This window comes from Colletes gigas, unplaced genomic scaffold (genome assembly GCF_013123115.1).
Source record: "Colletes gigas isolate AHSC1104 unplaced genomic scaffold, ASM1312311v1 Colletes_gigas_Sc00028, whole genome shotgun sequence".
Lineage (NCBI taxonomy): Eukaryota > Metazoa > Arthropoda > Insecta > Hymenoptera > Colletidae > Colletes > Colletes gigas.
In genome coordinates, this window is record NW_025106657.1 from 417,110 (window position 1) to 438,631 (window position 21,522).

Sequence of the window (21,522 nt, forward strand, 5' to 3'; positions counted from 1 at the left end):
TTAATCATTCCATTGTCTGAGAGTAATATGTAAAATATTTAGCACAGATAATACTAATACTGCTTAGTATAGTATAAATTTCACTTATTAAAGTTGCACCTTTACTGTACGTTTTCTATTGCATCTTTGAAAGAAGAAATTGTTTCTCTTTTTTTTTAATACTTAAACTAAATAAAAAGTGGTTGAATATGCAAGACTATTGGAGGCCCCCGTAAGAAAATATACTTTGGGAGGACTGTAGAAAACAAAATGTTCTTAATTAATATTTAAAGTTTCGTTAAAATAAATACGGTATATTTAACTGCATTGCATTTAAATGCAAACCTGCGAAAATTCAATGAAAAATTTTATTACACCCTGCGTGTTCGCGACTCCTTCGCAAATCAAAGTAACTATACTTTGCTTTCTTTCTTGTTGGACCTTTCCTCGGGCTTTTCGAAGTCAAACGTTCGCGTTCGAGCGCAACTTCACGCGCATGATCGATTACGTACGGTGTTGATGAAGAAAGCAAGCAAAGTAGCGGGCAAGGGGGTTATAAACATATATGTATACATGTCAGTAGAAACTTGATAAGTTTATTGTTACGTTATGGATACAAAGGAACAGGTTGTTAGATGTTAGACCTAGGTACGATCAAGCTTTGTAAGATCGTTTCGACGTTTCCAAAGCTATGGTAACAATATCATTAACGATTTATTAATCGTGCTCTTAACGTTTCTTTTTCTACGAGCCAAATGGCATCGCGAACTCTAGAAGTAACACAATCGAGCATTCGGCTCCTCCATTTTATTTGATTCTAACTAACTTTATCTTAAACACTCGACTGTCTATAGTAGTACACCTAATTCTAACGTCAGTAAACCCTCGAAATCGTTAAGACTCCCGTTCATGGTTGGTTCATTTTTCTAATAGTAGATTCGTCGTGTATCATAGTTCGCTGCTCGTCGTTCGCGGCGCGATTCAAGTCTTAAGGTTAATTCTACGTCGGAGCAACCGTTTACGAATAACAGATCGAGTAGATTCTAAGGAATCGTACGTCGCAGACTCACGAAAATCGGCTTAAAAGCAACTTCGAGGTAATGCGCTCGGCTAACACATTGAGTGCCAAAAGCATTTCGAATTCCACCGATGGACAATTGTATTGCGTATACCCTTGTGAAGTAGTGAAAAAGCAGAAGAAAGTGTTGGTTATAATTCATAGTGTATTCGATAAAAGCAGTAGCGAGGATTGAGTCTTTTCAATGAACAAAGATGCACGAATAGAAGAATTGAAAATAAATGTATATGAGAATTGTTCTTGTTTTAGTAGCTAAGATCGTGTTCTCCTGCGATAAGTTGTGCTTGTGAAATAGTGAAAAAGCAGAAGAAAAAGATGGTTATAATTCATAGTGTATTCGATAAAAGCAGTAGCGAGGATTGAGACTTTTCAATGAACAAAGATGCACGAATAGAGGAATTGAAAATAAATGTATATGAGGATTGTTCTTGTCTTAGTAGCTAAGATCGTGTTCTCCTGTGGTATGTTGGGCTTAGAATAGGGAGACGTGGTACTCAAAGTGTTAAGTCGTTACCGCGCCGATGGGCTTGAGAAATTCTACGAGACAATCTGTTCGACAGGACCTGTCCAGCATCCTTCTCCGATCGTTAATAGCGTTTTGTTATTTGCGGGGGTTAGTAACGCAGAATATAAGGCGGCCTGTACGGCGTACGCTCAGTGAACCCACCTCTGCAGTGGCCGAAGGCCTGCGTGACCACGTCTGCCTGGTGGTGACAAGCGTAGAGCCTTAGCTCGCATTCGTTGTCGTATGTCTGTCCGTCGCTACCACAGACCGGGACCGACGGTATGTCCGATGGACAGGACGACGGGCAATCGCAGTGCGTGCCATCGATCTCCAAACAATGGCCGCCGGAATAACATTCCAGCTCTTTGCAGGACGACGGTATCGGCGGCGTCGTGTCGGCTGTAACCAGACGACAAATTAAGTTAGAGAATGTTTCGTTCGATAGAGGATACAATATTTAAAAATCTCGATCGACATTTTAGAATATTTCCTTCTTGGGCTCTGTACCGTTTTGAAGCAACTTGAAAGGGAGGCAGGTGAAAAGAGTTAGGTAATGAAAGGTTTTCTTGGAATTTCTACAGGTCTTTAGAAATGCACATTTACTCTGAAGACAATTGGCAAGTTATAAAAAATATGTGGGATCTTTAGAATATCATTGTTAGTAGAATAAAGAGGTTTAAGTGTATTTTGTTTTTTAATTAAAAATATAGCTTTTCCTAATCTTCGTATAAAAATCTTCATGTTAATAAAATAATTTCGTGCAAAAATTCCTTTTTTTTTTAAGCATCGTGGGTACCTGAAAAATAAATTTTTGATCTGGAAAGCCTATTGGTACCTTATGTAAGCTATATAATTCATTAATACATTATAAATGTTTCAGTTGAAGCATGTTTAATAGCTTGGTGTGAATAAATTAAGATAAAGTATTTTCAAACATTTCCAATGTTTCTCAATAATTTCCTATAGAAAATATGTTACAAAAATACAAACGAATGTCTTACATTTGAGATTATGTCACAACATTCTTGTAAATGAATTGTCTATTATATTCATTTTGAAGAATACCACAATGCAATAGTTGAAACGATGAAAATGCTTGAAATATGACTTTATAATAATTTATTTTATATGTTTTATGTCCTTCGATTTAAGAGACTTTATAAAGACCCATCAAAAGCTAGAGGCATCATTTTTTAAAAGTACAAGTTCCTGTTCACAATTATGTAAAGGAAAGTAGGGTGAAATCATGTACTTAATATGTTCTTATTGTGTACAAAATATCAGAAAACAACAAAGATTTTAACAAAGCATTACCAGCTTAAGTAGGCCTTGCGCAATTAGAAAATTAGTTTTTACCCTATTTTCCCCTATATCTTTGCAGTGTTCAAGATTATACATAGTTAAGGATTGTTTCTTCCAAGTTTTATAAAGCGAATCAATGACAATTGTTACGTAGATTTGCTCCCTCGTGCGTGATACCTGAATAGCAACCAGTAGGTGTCAATATCTTGTTGTGATCGGTACAGATCGTGCATTTCTGGCCTTGAATTTCCGGTTTGCAGACACAGCGACCCGTCATCTGTTCACAGTCCTCTCTGACGGAGCCAAAGAGCGAGCAACCGCATGCTGAAACATGATACAAAAGCAATATTAATTAAATTTCGCAGTGTCAAAAGATATCCTCCACAACCGATACTGATAAAAGAATAGGGTAAATGTATCCATTACATCGTAATCTTTTTCTATTCAGTTTAAAAATTTCTACAATTCATTCAGAATGTTTTACACCTGAAGAAATATCGTGTTTTTCATACATCAATATTTAGAAGAACAATCATGAAAATTCATATTATTTTGTTAGTTTTTAATTAAATGAGATTCAAGGTTATATACAGGGTATTCGGCCAACCCTAGGAAACTTTTTAATAAGAGATTCTAGAGGCCAAAATAAGACGAAAATCAAGAATACCAATGATTGAGGCTTGTTAAAAAGATAAAAATAAAATTTGTCCACCTACATGAATTTTTTTCTCGAAAGCGCGTAGGATTTCGGGGGTATGTCTATTCATAAAAAACGATTGTAATTGACCTCTGTAACTGAAAATAATTTTTCCAAAACGATTTGAAAATTTTTTTTTCGCCGAAAAATTTAGGCACTTTAGGTATCCTTGTCGATTTTTAATAAATTTGTTCGACGCTTTAGAGAAAAGTTGTCTAATACTTATTTGTAGCTACCCATGAGCTCTATTTTAGAAAAAAGTTTCATTGAAATATATTCACTATTGTAGGAGTTATGGAAGTTTGAAAATTGAACCATTTTTATGGTGTTTTTCTCACTTTACGGGGTTAAGGGACAAGTTTTCCAATATTTTTAGAATTTCTACATATTCTGTACTAAAATACGCGTTATTTGCATTTTGAAACATTAAAATCCTCCAATCCGTTCAGAAGTTATGATGTTTTAAACATTCGCATGAAATTTCAGGGAAACATATCAATGGTATGGTCAGACATTACATTTTCGGTAAGGAATTTTTTTCTCGGAAGCGCGTAGGATTTCGGGGATATGTGTATTGACAAAAAATGATTGTAATCGACCCCCGCAACCAAAAATAATTTTTTCAGTATGATTTGAAATTTTTTAATTTCGCCAAAAATTTTCCGGTCAGTATGAATCTTTAAACGTTAATAACTTTTTAACGAAGCCTCAATCAATAAATCGGTATTCTTGATTTTCGTCTTATTTTGGCCACTACAATCTCCCACTAAAATTTTTCCCAGGGGTGGCCGAAAACCCTGTGTAGTATGCATATATGTATACTCGTTTAATCATTTTATAACCGATTCGCTATTATGTATAACAAGTAAAATGTACAAAGTGACACTCTTCTATGATTCTCAGATTTTTTGTTAATACAGACTTTGTAAAATAATGGTTACTAAATGATTCTTTAACAATAAATCAAAGGATATAGACAAATGAAATACAATTAAAGCTTACTACCTCAGTAATTGGTACATTTACCCTACATTCTAGTTTCGCAAGAGCAACTTTAACATTAGGAGCAATATAATTTTCATTCAGTTTCACGATCAGTTTTATTCCTGGTGCTTGGAATGTCTAATTATCCAAATGCTCTTACGTATGCATCCCTGATGACCCTCGCTGATCTTAGGCAGTCCCCAGTAGCCAGGCATGCACCTGTCGCATTTCAGACCACCGACTCCCGGTTTGCACTCGCATTGTTCTGTCTCTGGATTGCAGGTGTCAGAAACACTGCCCAACCTGTTGCAGTTGCACACGCTCGGGCAACCTGCACCGTTAGGTCCACGCGCGGCCGTCTTACCATCCGGGCAGCAACCGTGCCAGGAATCGGAACACTTCATCACTTGGGTTTCTTGAGCTGAACGATCGATAATTTACAATTTATTTCTCTTTTCTGCGTTAACCCTCTATAAACCAACTTGCGTTTGATTTCTCCAGAAAATTACACGATAAGACAATCATAAACATAATCAGATGCACGTACGTCGAATAATAAATTGCAATAAAGACTATTTTTTGGGAGTAGCTATCCTTGTGTAAAAAATTATAAGGAGAGTTTTTAAAATGTAACATTGAATATGTAACATTGAAGTCACAAGGAGTTATAGAGGGTTAATAAATATCTCATAGTACAAGTTGAGTCACTTCAGAGGTGGATTAGAGATTGGGTGCAATGAAAGAAGTTCGTATAATACATGTACTCTATTTGACAGTTTCTAAGATATAGTAATATAGTTTGGTGGAGGACATAGGTTATATTGCCAATCTTTTGACAGTACTAGTTTATTTATATCTGATATTTTTTCTTTGTTTCTTGAGATATGGTTTGCTTCACTAATTATTGCTTTGTCTCTGCCCTTCAATTTGGATTAACCAGGTTTCATTATACCCATAGAAACTGTTAAATAGAGTTAATAGCATTTAACCCCAGGATAACTTCTGGGACCTCCATTGCCCTCATCGTCTTTAAAATATGCAAAGATTTCACTTCTGTAACTAATCTTACCAGAATGTCAATTTTCATGTTATGTTAAATATTAGATATACAAGAAATGAATGTTATAATATATCCCTTAATGAATTAGTGTGTGCAAGTATAAGACACAAAGTCTCTGTTGCAATTTTTTTACCCTTTGAAAGAGTTATTATACTGTATATCTATTATAGTGAAATCTATAAATTTTTTGTACAAATATTATTATTTTCCTTTCACAGATACTGCAAATACGTATCTAATAAAGTTTATGGTTGAGGGTTGTGTCTAGTGACTCCAGAAGTCAAGCTTGATAAAAGCCATCCTAGGGTGAACATGAATTACCGGTAATAGTTCAACTGACCTTTTCTGCAGCATCGAGCGAGTCGTGTGGTTTGATGACAGTAACTGTTAGCAGGGCAGTCCCTTCGTTCAGGTCCATTGCCACAGTCATATTCCTTCCCATCGTTGTCCACCAATGGCGGGTCACCATTGCAAGGCTTTACTTCCATACCTGTGCCAAAATAAATTTCTCGTTAAGTACATTCATAGTCTCGTACTAGCTCAATGTACTATTTAATCTGCTTGTAAATAATATATTGGATCGTTCTAAGGGAAACGCTTGGGCTAAAAGTATCGAAGGGATCTATATCTAAACGAGGGGAAACAACAAAAATGATGCAAATAGATTGAACGTGGATGCAAATTAAACTTAGATAAAAGGCAATTACGCGGATATTTTGAAAAAATATCTCTATTTAACCCTCAACAGGTTGAGCCAATCTGACTCAGATAAATATATATTTATATATTTATATATTGATAAATTAATGTACTATTAATGTAACTACGATATAGTTAGCAAACAATAATGTTTACTTTTTTATATTTCGTTCATTGTTCAGAAGCAGTCTGAAAATAAGTTAAAAAAACTGTCCAGGCAGATAACTGAAGACAGTTGAAGGTTAATTATTTAGTATACAGGTGAGGCACCTAATTCGACTATCTTAAATTACTTGTAAACTGTTTGTTAGATAACAAAATATGTGTGCGTCGTAATAATTGATATTTTTATCTTGCTTCCTTATTGAGATACGAATGCTTCTTAAAACTTTTTAAAAGAATTGTGTAATATTTGATTTTACAAGTTAAATGCTGAGTCGATACTGTTATGTATATTGCAACAATTGTCAAATCGTACGTGGTCTCCTCAATTTATTAAATTTAAGTAGTGTGTACAATTAATAAATCAATGCAATTAATATGGAGTGCAATTACCGAATACAAACTGAATTTTAAGCAAGCAATGCCCCAATTACGTATCTATAAATCTTTTACAGGAAATAATAGGAGAAAAATATTGATGTATATTTATATATCAATGACATAGTAGCTATTGTTATTAAGGTACGTTGAGAATACAATACTAAATGTATACTATACCATATGGTATAACAATATTTAATATTCAATTTTAACTATACATATATAGTAGGGTATCCAGTAATTGGTAATACCAACTGTAATATAGTTATTTTGTCTCAGAAAATAAATCGAAAACATAAAAGAATATTCTATTTAACGTGTCTGACCAGTACTCGATATTTCTACTTATGAGCATACATTCCGTATTTGTAAGCATCAATGTCAGTGGGGTATTAGTTGTTTCGAAAGTTATAACTGGTAAAAGAGCGACCAAAATTGAAAAACAACTAAATATCAAAATAAATTAGATGAATTTGATGTTTCACTATTCGAAAGAAATTAATGATTACTTCCCAAGTGACACAACTATGATTCAAGAGTTTTCATTTTAGGAACAAAATCACATCCCTCACAAGATAAATAACGTGTGTCAGTGTTCATGTAGGTATTACTTGGCCTCGTCGATAAGATCCAGCAAATTGCTGGCTCGGTTCTAAAAAATGCATAATTCGAACAAACAATTTACGAGTAATTTAGCGTAATCGAGTTGGGCGGTCCGCTCTGTGTAAGATTTCCTAAGAGCAACCAAAGCAAGCAAAGGGGCATAAAAAGAGGGAGTGGTGAAAATCGGCAGAAACGACACACCACTTCGTCTTCCAAACAGGAGGAAGCTGCTCGTTAAATCATTAACCAACAGTAAAGCGTATGACATAGACACGCGCGCACACAGACAACAACACTATGAAACAACTAAGCTAGTTGAAAGCAAGTTTGTCACGCTCGAAGCAATTAGGCAGCGAATCGACGTAAGTTTCCCGGCTACTTCGAACCTTGGCAAAGGTCGAAGGGTCTAGGTCTTAGCTCTTGCTGCCTTTGGCAGGCCTCCATTTTCATGGCGCACAGGGACGAGTAGGTCCTCAGGTCGCTACCACAAACGGGAGTCATGTTTTCCGGGGATATCGAGGCGCAGTCGAACTTGCAACTGCACCTGGGGTAGTGGTCCGGACCGAGCTCGCAGGTCGCCTGGAAGTCGCAGTTGATGTCCTTGCAATCCTCGCGACCCAGCGTGCTGGTCGGGACTGCAGTGGTTGCCAATCGAACCACCGCGGGCGTCGACATCGTGGCTATTAGAAGCGGGTTAACGGAAGGTTAAAGTAGTTAGAGCCGCTACGCGAGACGTTGCTAAATATTATACAGTTAGTTCGTTAGGGTGCCGTTTTTAGTAGAAGGTTGTAGTTGACATCGACGAGTCGACAGTTAGCGAGATACCATGAAGAATTTATACGCATCGTTTGCTCATAAAGCATGTCTTTAGGAGAGCCAGAGTTTTCGATCAACATATGGTAGAACTGCATTTGTATGAATTTTTTATTATTGCCTTCTATCATAATTTAACTAGACACTTGAATCGTATCTCGGCGATGTATTTATAGAATTTTTATTTGTCATCCAAAATGCAATTTTAAATGTATGTACGCGGAGACTATTTATGGTATTGTATAGTATATGAATTTGAAGAAGTATTAATTTCTTGCACGTGGATGATGTAATATGATAGAAGTACGACGATTATCTCAACTACTTTCAATTTTTTGTTTGTATGACCAAAGTTCTTGTTTAGATAAGTGTGTTTAAACGTACCTATAGTCCATTCTTTAGAATATAGTAGTATTACAATATATATGAAATTAGAAAGTAAAAATAACAAATATAAATCTTACTGTTATAATTTTGTTAATTATAAAAAGAATTAATTATTTTCATTTAAAGATTTTACAAATGCCAAATCGTGTTAATCTTCCAAAAAGGCTCTAAATTCATTTTATTTCTTTTCAACTGTTCTTGTAACTATTTAATAACTTTATTTAAAGAATGGAAATAATAACAACTATAAAGGGTGTTCGACCATCCCTGGGAAAAATTATAATGGGAGATTCTAGACGCCAAAATAAGACGAAAATCAAGAATAGCAATTTCTTGATTGAGGTTTCGTTAAAAAGTTATTAAAAAATTAAATTAAAAAATTTCTAATCATTCTGAAAAAATTATTTTCAGCTACGGGAGTCAATTACAATCATTTTTGGTGAATACACATACTCCTGAAATCCTATCCACATTCGAGAAAAAAATTAATTCCTGAAAATATAATGTCTGACCAAAAAGGAATGATTCCCCTGAAATTTTTCGACGAAAAAAAAAATTTCAAATTGTTCTGAAAAAATTATTCCCGGTTGCTAGGGTCAATTTCAACCATTTCTGGTCAATAGACATACCCCCGAAATCCTACCCGTTTTCGAGAAAAAAATTCGCTTGTGTTCGCAGATTGCCGTGCTGCAGCCAGAGCTTTAAACATTAATAACTCTTTAACGAAGCTTCAATCAACAAATTAGTATTCTTGATTTTTCCAAGGGGTGGCCAAACACCATGTATACCATCTTACATTTAGAAAAATCTAGATTTTCCTTTCAAACAATCACCTTACATCGACATATTTTTGAATGAAGAACCACCCTATTTTGCGTAGAAATATAAATTACACAACAATCTATATTATTTTGACAAAAAAATATTTGTGCCATTGTATAGTTCCAAAATATGTTTGTCGAAAGTCCTGGTTTTAACGAATACGTTTAAATTCTTCGAAGAAATAATAGCCTGTACAAGTCATTTTGGACACCACGGAGATTAGGTCGGTTTTGGCGGGAATTCTTTTGCGTTAGAAAAGCGCATTTACGACGTCAACATCCAATCAATTTTCCCTGTTTCAATGCATTCTGGATCCTTGGCCCTAATAAATACAGTAACTTTCGTTTGTAAGAAACTGAATAAGATTAACTATAGCTTTCATATGCTCGGTAGAAAGCAATTTTTGAAAATGTTCAGAAAAAATTTCGACTTAGCGAGAAGTTATACGAGGTATCAACAAAAGTGTGAGATTTTTCTTCAAATTAAATACTTTGTGCAAAGAGAATATTTTTAATTATATGCAATTGGAAGTTTTTCGAAAAGTGATTCGAATAATGTATAATTAAAGATAGTTCGAACGAGATTATGTCTGTACTCATTTTCACCGGGAAAAACATTAATAACACTGAGATAAAGACACGATAAGAAATATAAAAATATCACTTGTCAATTCGGGATGAATTTTAATTTCGTGTACAATTATGATGAATACAGTGCGTTTTCTAGTGGTGGAAACGACTTCAGTCTCATCTGCGCGGGGTTATATCGTTTCTTACAAGCGAGAAATACTCTATTCCAGCGATTTTCAACCGGTATACCACGGCAATCAAAATATTACCGCTACAGTGACATTACGTGCGAATTTATTTATCCAATTTCTCGCGTTTAACTTAACAGATACCGATGAAAAGGTATCGTTTGCATATTTTCACACTACAGAGGACAAATGAACAAAGATGAGAAATAACAGTGGATTTTAAAATCTAAACAATTGAAGCACTTCTTCCTGTCTTCACTCCATATTTGAGCCATATTAAAATAACGACAACCACAAATATCTCATTAAAATTAAATGTACAAATAATACAAACAGATAATAGGCATCGTTCTAAACTCTAAATAACTTGTTAAGCGTTACTTCTATATTACTAGATATCATAAATAAGTAAAAACGTTACAAAATCATTATCTTTTTTTTTCAATCAGACAAAAATATACGTTTCTTGTCAGCGATTGATAGACAAAATTTAGTATATCTGTTAGTGTGCAACGAGGTTGAAAATCGCTGCTAAACTCGACTCCATTTGAGTTGCGTTTACAAGAACTGTCCATCGAACGATCCCATTCGTTTCTTTAGAAATATGAGGAACGTACTCAATGCTGCAACAGCAAATCGTTCGCCGCAGTCGCCGTAAAATATCACGTGCAAGACCGGCAGTCTTGGATTCTTGCCGCAGGCCTCCTTCTGCAGCTCGCACTCCGACGGGTACGTTTTGCCATCGCTGCCGCACACGGGTTCTCCAGTGCTCTCCGGGCACATTTCTGGGCACACGCACACCCCAGCCATGCAGTAAGCTCCGTAATCGCATTTCACACGCGTGCAAAGTTCTGCAACAGGGTTTTCTCATTTTCTTTACTGTTCCACAATGGCTTCTTCGACGATTCCCCTTAATAAGTTCTTTCGAAACCGTGACAAAGTAGGGACAATAGAGACCACGTATGCTTGGCCGCCATCTTGCGAGGGCGTAAACATCCTTGGGAGTTTAAAAAAAAATGTTGTATCTACTTTAACACGTTCACTGCCACGTGGGTCACTGGTGACCGGCGCTTCAAGCTTACAATTGTCTTTCTAAAATTTGTATAAATTTTTAAACGATGTTAGTGTTATTAAAATGTTATCAAGTGACAAATACATCATTGAAATATTATACAGGGTGTTAAAAGAAAACCATTCAATATTTATAGGGTATGTAGGATACATTGTACTGAGTAAAAAAGCTTTATTAAACATAGGTCGAAAGGTCTACCGTTTCTGAGATATAAACATTTTTGTTTGTTATTAGAACATAGGCGTGGCAGTTAACGTGTTAATGTTATATCTGTTATTTCTAAAATGTTATTACAGTTTCTCAGATGAATGGTTACACGTAGCTATTTCTTGTTACATTTTCATCGTAATAATCGATATTAAAAAAATAGTCTACTTCTCAGAAGTTAAACCTTGAATTTGAAGTTCCACAGTATTGTATTTCTTCATTTTCGAGACATTATGTTCATGTGTATTCACATTATAGTGAAAATGGTCTCGTGTAGGTACTTCGATTTTACTTTAAAACGTCCAAGACAAACATTTTGATATAAAAATAACGTGAAACATCCACGTACATATGTACATCTATCATAAAATTTTATTTTATAGATTAACACTGTCTGTTATAATAAGAAAGAAAATATTAAAAATTATTAACAAATTATTTATATTGTAGTTTTTGTCTTCTAAAGTGATATGTACAATACAAAGTATAATATTACAGTGGAAGTTTTTAGCTACAGTTTATGAAAAGAATCAATATTATTGTAAAAAGCTAACAAAAATGAGTCTTCATCATGTTTATTATATGAAACGAATCAGTCTTTTCGTAATATAAAATTCTGACCGACGTGTAATATAAGATAAGGCACTTGAAAAGTTTTTCTCCCTAACTTTGTAGTATATGTGATCGATCTAGAAAGTATCGACAGTAACACGAGCACTTTCCTATTGAAGAGAATATAGAAGTAGTGAAGGAGTAATTAAATAAATTAAATTGCTTACCACAGTCACCCATATAGCTGATATTGATATGAGTCTGAGATTTACAGGAGGCTACCTTCAGAAAGCATTCGTTGGCATAAGTTTTTCCGTTGGATCCACATACTTTCTCCGCTTCCGCAGGTTCCTTTCCCTGAAATTAGAACGACACATGCGTCACCATATATCTAATAATGGCTACTTTACTACACAAGATCAATCAAATAGTTCTTATTTATTTTTACGAGCATGTCAAAACTCTGTGTATCCAAACAAAGTTGTATCCAATATTCAATTTACTGAATTCACTGCTGAGCTTTTATTATCAGTACAATTATATTAATTGTCTTCGTTACGGATCAAGTATCGACGAATTATGTTTCTGAATCTTATAAATTCGGTGCTCAAATATAGTCGTATACAGCAAGAATTTATTTACCGCCTCGAAAAATGTATCCACGTTCATGGTACACATTTTGAAAACCTTCCAAAATAGAGATTTAACTTAAAACTGTTTCAGTGAAATTGAAACTCCTTCATTTACCGTCCCCGAACGCGTACTGAAGTTACTGACAAACATTTCATAATTTCTTCACTAAAGGTCAAGTGAAGGTCAACATATTGCACCTCGTGGGATTCGTTTTTTTATAAGCTATAAGACTGTTGTAATGAAAATATGCAGTTCCATTTTAAAAAAAATACGATGACCTTGAAATCTCGAAAAAAATGACATGACTATCATACAAAATAAGCGATATATTTAAAGTGGTCAAGTTAGGTGAAATACCCTGTATATAGCTATTCTTATTCCGTGTGTGTGTTAGTAGTGTGTATAATGTATTAATATCCCGAGTGAGAAACAATCTGACAAGAATATCGAACTGCACGAATTTATGGGACAACCTAACACGTGTAGTAGTAGGTTAACACAACCATGAAGACGATGGGGGGAGTTTCGAGAGCAGAGAATACTGACATCGAGGGCCGCGAACCATACGTTTAAATCGTCCCGGTTTCCAGTAAATAATGAAAAAAATTTTCGATCCGAGGTACCCGTGGAGGATAGCGAGCAGAAAGAGCGGAAAAACGGTGTGTTGCACGCGTCTCGCACTTGTTGCGCGTGGCAAGTCGCAGCGGGGGCGTCGTCCTGACGTACGCCGGCGTCGCGACGCTGTGGGATGAGTCGTGCTACCGGGGTGAGAAAATAATACGCGAAAGAGCAAAACTTAATTAGCCCGCCGCCGTATCCAGCCCCGGCGTTGTTTGCTTATTACGCGCGTTTCATGCACGCGTTGGCCAGCGTTCCGCCCGGAGCGTTTCCACTGTGTTACGGTCCGCTTATAACCGGAGCGTGCAGGGATACGCTCGTGCGCTCGCGCGCGCGCGCGCGCCACCAGCTCGCAAATGCGCGTGGAACGACGGACAGCACGGAGACCTCGTCCGGGTGTAATTGGAATTCGAGGCTGAGGTATTTGTGGCGTTGCTGACTCTGAAATGGAGGATAATGGGTATGAAGTCTGGTCCAGCGAAATACGCTCGTATCCGGTATATCGGACGATGCAGTGGAGCGTTTGCGGTGACCGGTTCGAGGAACGAGAATTATTTGTCCGACTGAAACGATTCGTCGTTACGTAACTCGTTCGGGGATTGATTTTTTCCTCCAGGGGCACGTTGAAGACTACTGTCACGCTCAAATCCGATCGTAATTATCGGAGAAAAACCGTTCGATTCGTAAGGAGCTACTCGAGCTTGACAAATTAGAACTGTTGAGAGCTCGTGCAGTGTGTTGCACGTCTGTTGATATGCAAGGCGTTGGTTTGTTGGAATGGACTGTGTTTCTGTTAAGGATTCTTAAGGAACCTTCACATCGTGGGGTTTATAATATTAAAACGAATGTGGTGACTTGATAACTTCGACAAAAAATCGCCGGTTGAAATATTTTCGAATTTTTTAAAAATCGAATTTGCATCCAAAAATTCTCGAATATGTACATCAATCGATAGAATAACCATGATTTTTTTCATAATTTTTAATTGACCAGAACGATAGATATTAAGGATAAAGCAAAAAATGATTTTCACCCCGTAATTACCCTCGTAGAAGAGATACCGGGTTGAAACTCTGTGAAAAGGGGTTTTTCCGAACCACCTATCGAGTGGTATTAACTCCGTTCAATTTGGTTTGGGGTTTTACCATGCTTATTCGGCTACACCCTTTAGCGCCATTTAACTTCACGACTTTTCTTATAGCATACGTACAATGAATTTTACAATATCCACTTTTATTCCTATTGTTTGTTGCCTCAGAAAAATATGTCGTCTGACAAGGTTGAATGGTTTATGGTTTTTTCTAAAAAACTGGACAAAATTTGGTACCAAATTTTGGTTAATTTTCCATATAAATAGGAACTATGTGTATAGCAAAGACGAAAAGAGAGAATCTTCAGTTTCTCCACTGCCTTAGAACAGTCTAACAACGCGTATCAAAAATAGTTAAACTTCAGACGCGTGCAGTTTCGAAACTACTAGCGTTTTATTAATTATTGAGCCACTGTTAGAAGCGGTAAAGCCTCCCCTTTAAAATGGCTTTTAGTTTTTGACGATCCGACTTCCCGTTTTCGAGATATCGTAATTTATGTAAAAGGTAATTTTTTTAATTCCGCTCTCCGCCGTAGAAAAGGCTATTAACGCACATTAAAAATACTAAAACTTTAGACGTGTGCAGTTCCGAAACTACTAGCGTTTTATTAATTATTGAACCACTGTTAGAAGCGGTAAAGCCTCCCCTTTAAAATGGCTTTTGGTTTTTGACGATCTGACTTTCCGTTTTCGAGATATCGTAAGTTATATAAAAGGGTATTTTTCTTAATTTGACTATCTCTGTCTCCGTCTGACGCGTCGCGTTGGACCTCTTTCTCGCGCGTGAGTCGAGACAGTCACGTGACCAGGAAGTCGTAGTATTTCCAAGAAATTACTACGCACTGTTTACTATTGTCACGCGCGCGAGTCCATTGATTACAATGGAACGTAAACAAACGCTTCGGACCTTCGTATCTCCGTAACTAGCCACCGCATCGACTTGAAATTAAAATCGCTATATCTCCGGAACTAATAAAGCTATTTACTTGTACAAACGCTCATTTTAAAGGGGCTTTCATCCCCTATCCGATGAATGTAATAACTACTATAATTTATGTTATTTTCTATATTTATTTTGACATTTACTTTGACGCTACATATCCAAAGAAGTTTCAGCAATTCCTACTGATCGTATGGCTAGTGTACGATAAAACTGGATTATAAATTGTTTGTGTAACACTTTGACTGCCATGTCATCCATATATGGGTGATAGAACTTTTAACAATTGGAACTAAAACAATTAATTCTCAAGTTTAAATGTTGAAGAAAATAAATTTTAATAGACTTCGTAAATTTTAATGAGGTTACGAAAGTAACTAATTAAGAAAACTTTTATGTTGTGTTGTTTACAATTGTCTAAAATGAAAGTTTTGGTCTCGTAAACAATTTTAGGATTTTAGACTGGCAGTCAACGTGTTAATTAAAAATTAATTTAAATTTAAATACAGGATGTTTGCGTAATTACTAGCCAGTACTTTTTCTTGAATAATTGTTTTCTCTAGAACTAACTACGGTATCGATTTGGAACAAAACTCGTTTTCAAGGCCATTTTATCTTCTATCCGATGAAAATTAAAAAATTTTTTTAACATAAATGAGAAGGATATCTTACGAATAAACATCAAAACACAAGTTTCTATACATATAATGAAAAAATCAGAAGTACGTTGCCTTGTAATAGAGAGAAAGAAAGACTGGTCATTTGACCGGTCATGGTAGGAATTAGTATACATGAAGTGCTGGTAGGTTTAGTGTTAATTTCGTTCGCAACGAACCATGGAGCGTTTACTACTGTTCTTAAAACTTTAGATTGAAACCTTTCTAGAATTGTCTTATATATTAAAATCGACACAATTTTTACATTCACAAGGTATTCGTAAAACAAATCTATTCTTTCTCGTGGCCATTCCTCGTACAAACAAATTTATACAAAATTAATTTTTTTTAACGTTTAAAAAATTATTTAGAATTAAATCGTATATCAAGGGGTTAATGATACGCGACGAAGGAACAGTGAAAATGTAATAGATAATATTCGAAGACGCTTCCTTTCTTTTTATTGTAATTTACGACACAATTACGGAACGGATGCGCGGATCTATAAGGGTAGCTGGAATATACCCGATATTCCTCGAACAATTCCTCTAACCCTTGTCTCTTTCTTCGCCCTACGATTTGGTCCTTTTCGTCTCGTCTTTTCTTGAAAGTCCTTCGCTGATGCATTCCAATCAACTGGAATAGTTCCTTTTCGGTTCCGTAACTACCGAATGTCACGTACATGAAAGGGAATGAATTTAGCTTCGATCGATGCAATATAGATCTTTGGGCAAACCGAATTCACTGATTTTCTCAGGAATAGCACGGAAGCACTATTTTTGAAATTTAAAATGTTCTGAATACAAAAATTAAAATCTTTAAATAGAGACGGAAGTAAGGAGAAACAAAACATTAGTAGGTATATAATAATAATAATAAAAAAGATAAATAATCTTGAATAAGTCTTAAAACAGGCTAAAATTTATTTCAACATTGACAACAAATAGCAATAATGATGGTTTCTATTTCTATCCATTATTTTTCCTATCTCAACATAACTTTTACCGTCTTGGTGTAATTTAAAAACTATTTGATGCTCTTCTAGAGTTGTCTCGGACTTCTTTCGACTCATTTGTATTTATCGATGTTATTTTGACACAATTTCGAACTAGACTGCTCTATTAGCGTTCACTCAACCGACTGCGAACTGTGGAAATTATTTTCGATGTGAAATGACATTCGAAGCAAAAGAAGATCGACTTTGCTAAGAATGCTACGAGTAACTTTTGTGGACTGTTATTACCTACTATGTAGAACAAAATCAACATATTTTTGTTATTAGTTAATCAATTTTGTTGTAACTTGGTATAAACAAACTTATGTGTTCATTCACAACAAAAAGTTTATTGCTTAAGACTCCTGCTGCAGCACTTAGGGCTGTACATGACATCTTGCTTGTGGGTGCCTTTCTGAATGTCTTTCTATGTCCGTAACTGCACTATCTTTTTTCATTTTTTACATGCATATAAGCAGGTAAATTAACTTTACCTGTTACGATACCTCTAAAAATGGCGACACTAGATAAAACATTTCTACGTACGGCCCTTAGCTGCTCGTATTTCTGTCAATTCACTTGTTTCGGGAGCTGAAACGTGTAAACTTTGACACCTACTCGAGTTTACGACCTCGCTATATTACGACCCGGACTATACAAATCCGAGCAGAATATTGTAAAGGTCCTCGCCGTGGACTAATTCAGCGCGCTTCACTAACGAATAAATTATTAAACCAACCAGAATTTTATACTTCGTCGTGAGCCAACCATTTCGACGTTGTCGCGACGTACACGGCAAACGTATTTCGAAAATTTCTTAAAAAGTCCAAGTCTGCCGTGGATGCACGTAAACCGTAGAGTATAAGTGTAACTAGCTGAATCGAGCGCGGGACCTGTTGGAAGTAAGTATAAAGACTGACGTGGACCGCAGGGGGGTTAATGTGCGTCGACGGTAGGACGTGCAGATCGTTCCGGCCGATGGTTTTGCGTCGATCCGGCCCATAATCGTCCCGCAACGTCGTCGACGTCGTTGAATTTTGGGAAGCACGGTCGCCCCTAGCCACGTCCAACCAATTTCCCGATCCTCCTTTTGCGAAAAAGAAGCATGCGCCGGCGACAGTTACGCGGAACGACCGTCGGCGTCGCTCTGCGGAAACCCCGGAATTGTTCGTGGTTTTGTCAGCAGGACGTTTCACGAATTCGTGAATCTCGAGACCCGCCGCGTATCTCGGCCGGTCTTCGACGTAGTCTCTATCTGGATAACGATATCTCTCCGAGGGCCCTGACGTGCTCTCCATTCCCAACGAATATTTGCGCACCGGGAAGTTTTATTTCACGAGCTCCCAGAGAACTGTCGCGGATTACTCGCGATAACGTCACGCTTTTTCCTTTTTTTTTTTTTTTTCTTCTTTTCTTTCTCGATCTCCCTTCTGGGCACGCGTACAAGTTCCCCGACGCTCTTGGGATTTGCAGGAGTATCGACTCCGTTTGCCTCCAGAGAGAACGAGCCACGTGATATTGCCTCGATCTCGAACGAGGTAACGGATCGACAGGCTGCGTTTCAACCTTTGGCATTCTGCATCAAATCTGGCTCGATATAGATGTTTTAGGTGTAAATTCAGGTTTAATAATGTTTGTTCATTAATGGCAAGTGAAGAATTTATTGATGTAAAGAAGTCCTTCGAAAATACATTTTCTTTGTAAAGAAAATGTCGCATTACGTTCCTTAAATTTTCATGTTCTTAAACTATATGGAGAAGCCAGTTTAGTAGAATAATATCATGTGTCAGTTTAATTATATGTTTGTGAAATAATTTTATTTGTGTATGAAGCAAATGATTACGTCTTCTTAACAATGCTTGCTATTATTAGGTCGTCCCGTATGTTATGGGATGTCCAATATTTTAAACATATAATGGAATTTTATGAAAAACGGTAAACCTCTTCTCATTTCCTTTGGCAAAGCCATTGTATCGTCGCTAGAAAACTTGTTTCATATTTTATTAAATTTATAATATGTAGTTCAATGTTTTTCATTAAAACGTTGATATTTTCAAATTGTTTACCCTATAATAAATAAGCCTGGAGATTGCTGTATTTTATTTCCCAGAAGGTTCAGTTTTATTATATCTTAACAAAAATATTCATGCAATCAAGTATGATCAAGAAAATTTCGTTCCACAAACCAACATGGATTCCAAACTTCGAGCTTTGACACAATATCTATTCGTTTCAAATTTCTATAAATTGTTGATATTGGTATGTTTCAAATTTCAAAAGTCCCCTGAACTTGCAAATTTTGTTTGTTTTCTATTAAATTACAAATTTCACCCTCGTCGATTTCAGAATATACAGGGTGTTCGGCCACCTCTGGGAAAAATTTTAATGGGGAATTCTAGAGGCCAAAATAAGACGAAAATCAAGAATACGAATTTGTTGATGGAGGCTTCGTTAAGAAGTTATTAAAAAATGAAATTAAAAATTTCAAATCATTCTAAAAAAATTATATTTAGTTACAGGGGGCAATTGCAAGCATTTTAGGTGAATAGACATACCCCCGAAATCCTACGCAGTTTCGAGAAAAAAATTCATTACCGAAAATGTAATGTCTGACCAAACGTTGACATGTTTCACTGAAATTTCAGGCGTATGTTTAAAATATCATAACTTCTGAACGGATTGGAGGATTTCAATGTTTCAAAAGGCAAACAACGCGTATTTTAATGGAGAATATGTGGAAATTCCAAAAATATTAAGAAATTTGTTCCTTAACATGGTAAAGTTATAAAAACCCCATAAAAATGGCCCAATATTCAAACGGCCGTAACTCCTACAATAATCAATGGATCTGATTGAAATTTAGTCTGGAAACAGAGCCCATGGGTGCCTACAAAAAAGTATTAGACAACTTTTCTGTAGAGCGTCAAACACATTTATTAAAAGTGAAAAAAATTCTTAAGAAAAATCGACAGTGTCTGAATTTTTTGGTAAAAAAAAAATTTCAAATCTTTCTGGAAAAATTATTTTCGATTGCGGGGGTCAATTACAATAATTTTCGGTCATTAGACATACCCTCGAAATCCTACCCACTTTCTAGAAAAAAATTCAGTACGGGTGGAACTTTAAACATTAATAACTTTTTAACGAAGCCTCCATCAACAAATTACTATTCTTGATTTTCGTCTTATTTTGACCTTTAGAATCACCCATTAAAATTTTTCCCAGGGGTGGCCCAACATCCTGTATATTACTGCAAATAAATATGATTCCGTATCGTATATTTTATGAAAACAAAAGTTTTATTCAATGTGTTCTAGGCTGAAATCGTGAAATCATGCACCTGTTTTCCATCTAGTCCCTAAATTATAAGGGAACGAACACAGTGATATTTAATAGAAGGCCGTGGTCTCGTATTATCTATCAGAGGCTTTCTGATATTATGTTCTTTGATAATATTAAAAATCTATTCCTTTTAGGCTCAGGTGCACGACATTGGCTTTGCAAAATACCTACTGAAATGCGAGACACATCGTGCACGGGGAACGTATTCTGGTTTTGACGCGTATATACGCGCGATGGAACATCCATCATCGTATGAATATTTTACTTCGGTCATGCTAACGAGCGAGGCTTAACGCAACGATTGCCCATGAGCACGTAAAGGCTCCGAGATTGGCACGTTTGATGGTTCATTACATTTAACTACGATGATTTTGCGCTTCAACCGGCTTGATAAGACATTTTTTACTTTCGTCGACGAACAGATTTTGCGGGTACAATTTAGCCTTAAGGTGGAGAATTATGTGCGATAATTTCGCTATTTCAGTGTACTCGGTGGAACCATCGATTTCGTTTTGACAGTCCCATACTCCATTGAACTTGCTATTTTGGTTAAAATATTTGTAAAATATCACGGTATAGTAATGATTCTTAAAATAAATCCCAAACGTGATTCGTAAATTGAACATTGTAATCCTTTCCAATCAAAATATTTTTCCCTTTAGGGCTCACAATCTTATTAATTCTAGAAAGATATTCTTAAAAATATGCTATTTACTACATTAAATTATTTAATAATATAATAGTACGCGATGAAAGTGTATCACATGCATTAAATTACGATTAAACTAAAAATAATAAATACAATAAAGTTGTTTCTATGTTGCATAATTAATAAATTTTTAGACGACTCCGAAACTCAATGATATAGCTGTGTATACACACCTGCTGGTGTCAAATTTCACTTCCACTGTTCGAGAAATGAACACGCTAACCCCGAAGCAATGTTCATTTTAAGAATCAATGCACTTTTGTGTAAAAATTAAATAACTTTTCAAAACCTTTAATAAAACCTTTAAAATATAGATTTCGATTTATTTAATTTTATAGGTACAGTTTATTTAACACTACACGAAGGTGTTTGCCACGTATCGCAAATACAGCGAATATTTCAGAATAAATTTAGAGTGAAATTATAAATACCTCGCAACAATTTTAATTTTTCTGGACTTTATATTAATTGTGCATAATA

The 21,522-nt window shown here is 35.7% G+C and overlaps 1 protein-coding gene across 1 annotated transcript in view; it reads right to left on the minus strand.

The window, feature by feature from the left end:
- Positions 1–21,522, minus strand: part of LOC122401789 (agrin-like) — a 154,236-nt gene that overhangs the window by 23,614 nt on the left and 109,100 nt on the right. Inside the window, exons 8-14 of the mRNA XM_043404144.1 lie at positions 12,288–12,417; positions 10,847–11,080; positions 7,837–8,130; positions 5,946–6,095; positions 4,706–4,966; positions 3,042–3,188; positions 1,725–1,961 (exon numbers count right to left, since the gene is read on the minus strand). Coding sequence (XP_043260079.1) covers positions 1,725–1,961; positions 3,042–3,188; positions 4,706–4,966; positions 5,946–6,095; positions 7,837–8,130; positions 10,847–11,080; positions 12,288–12,417 — 1,453 coding nt within the window. The remainder of the gene's footprint in view (positions 1–1,724; positions 1,962–3,041; positions 3,189–4,705; positions 4,967–5,945; positions 6,096–7,836; positions 8,131–10,846; positions 11,081–12,287; positions 12,418–21,522) is intronic.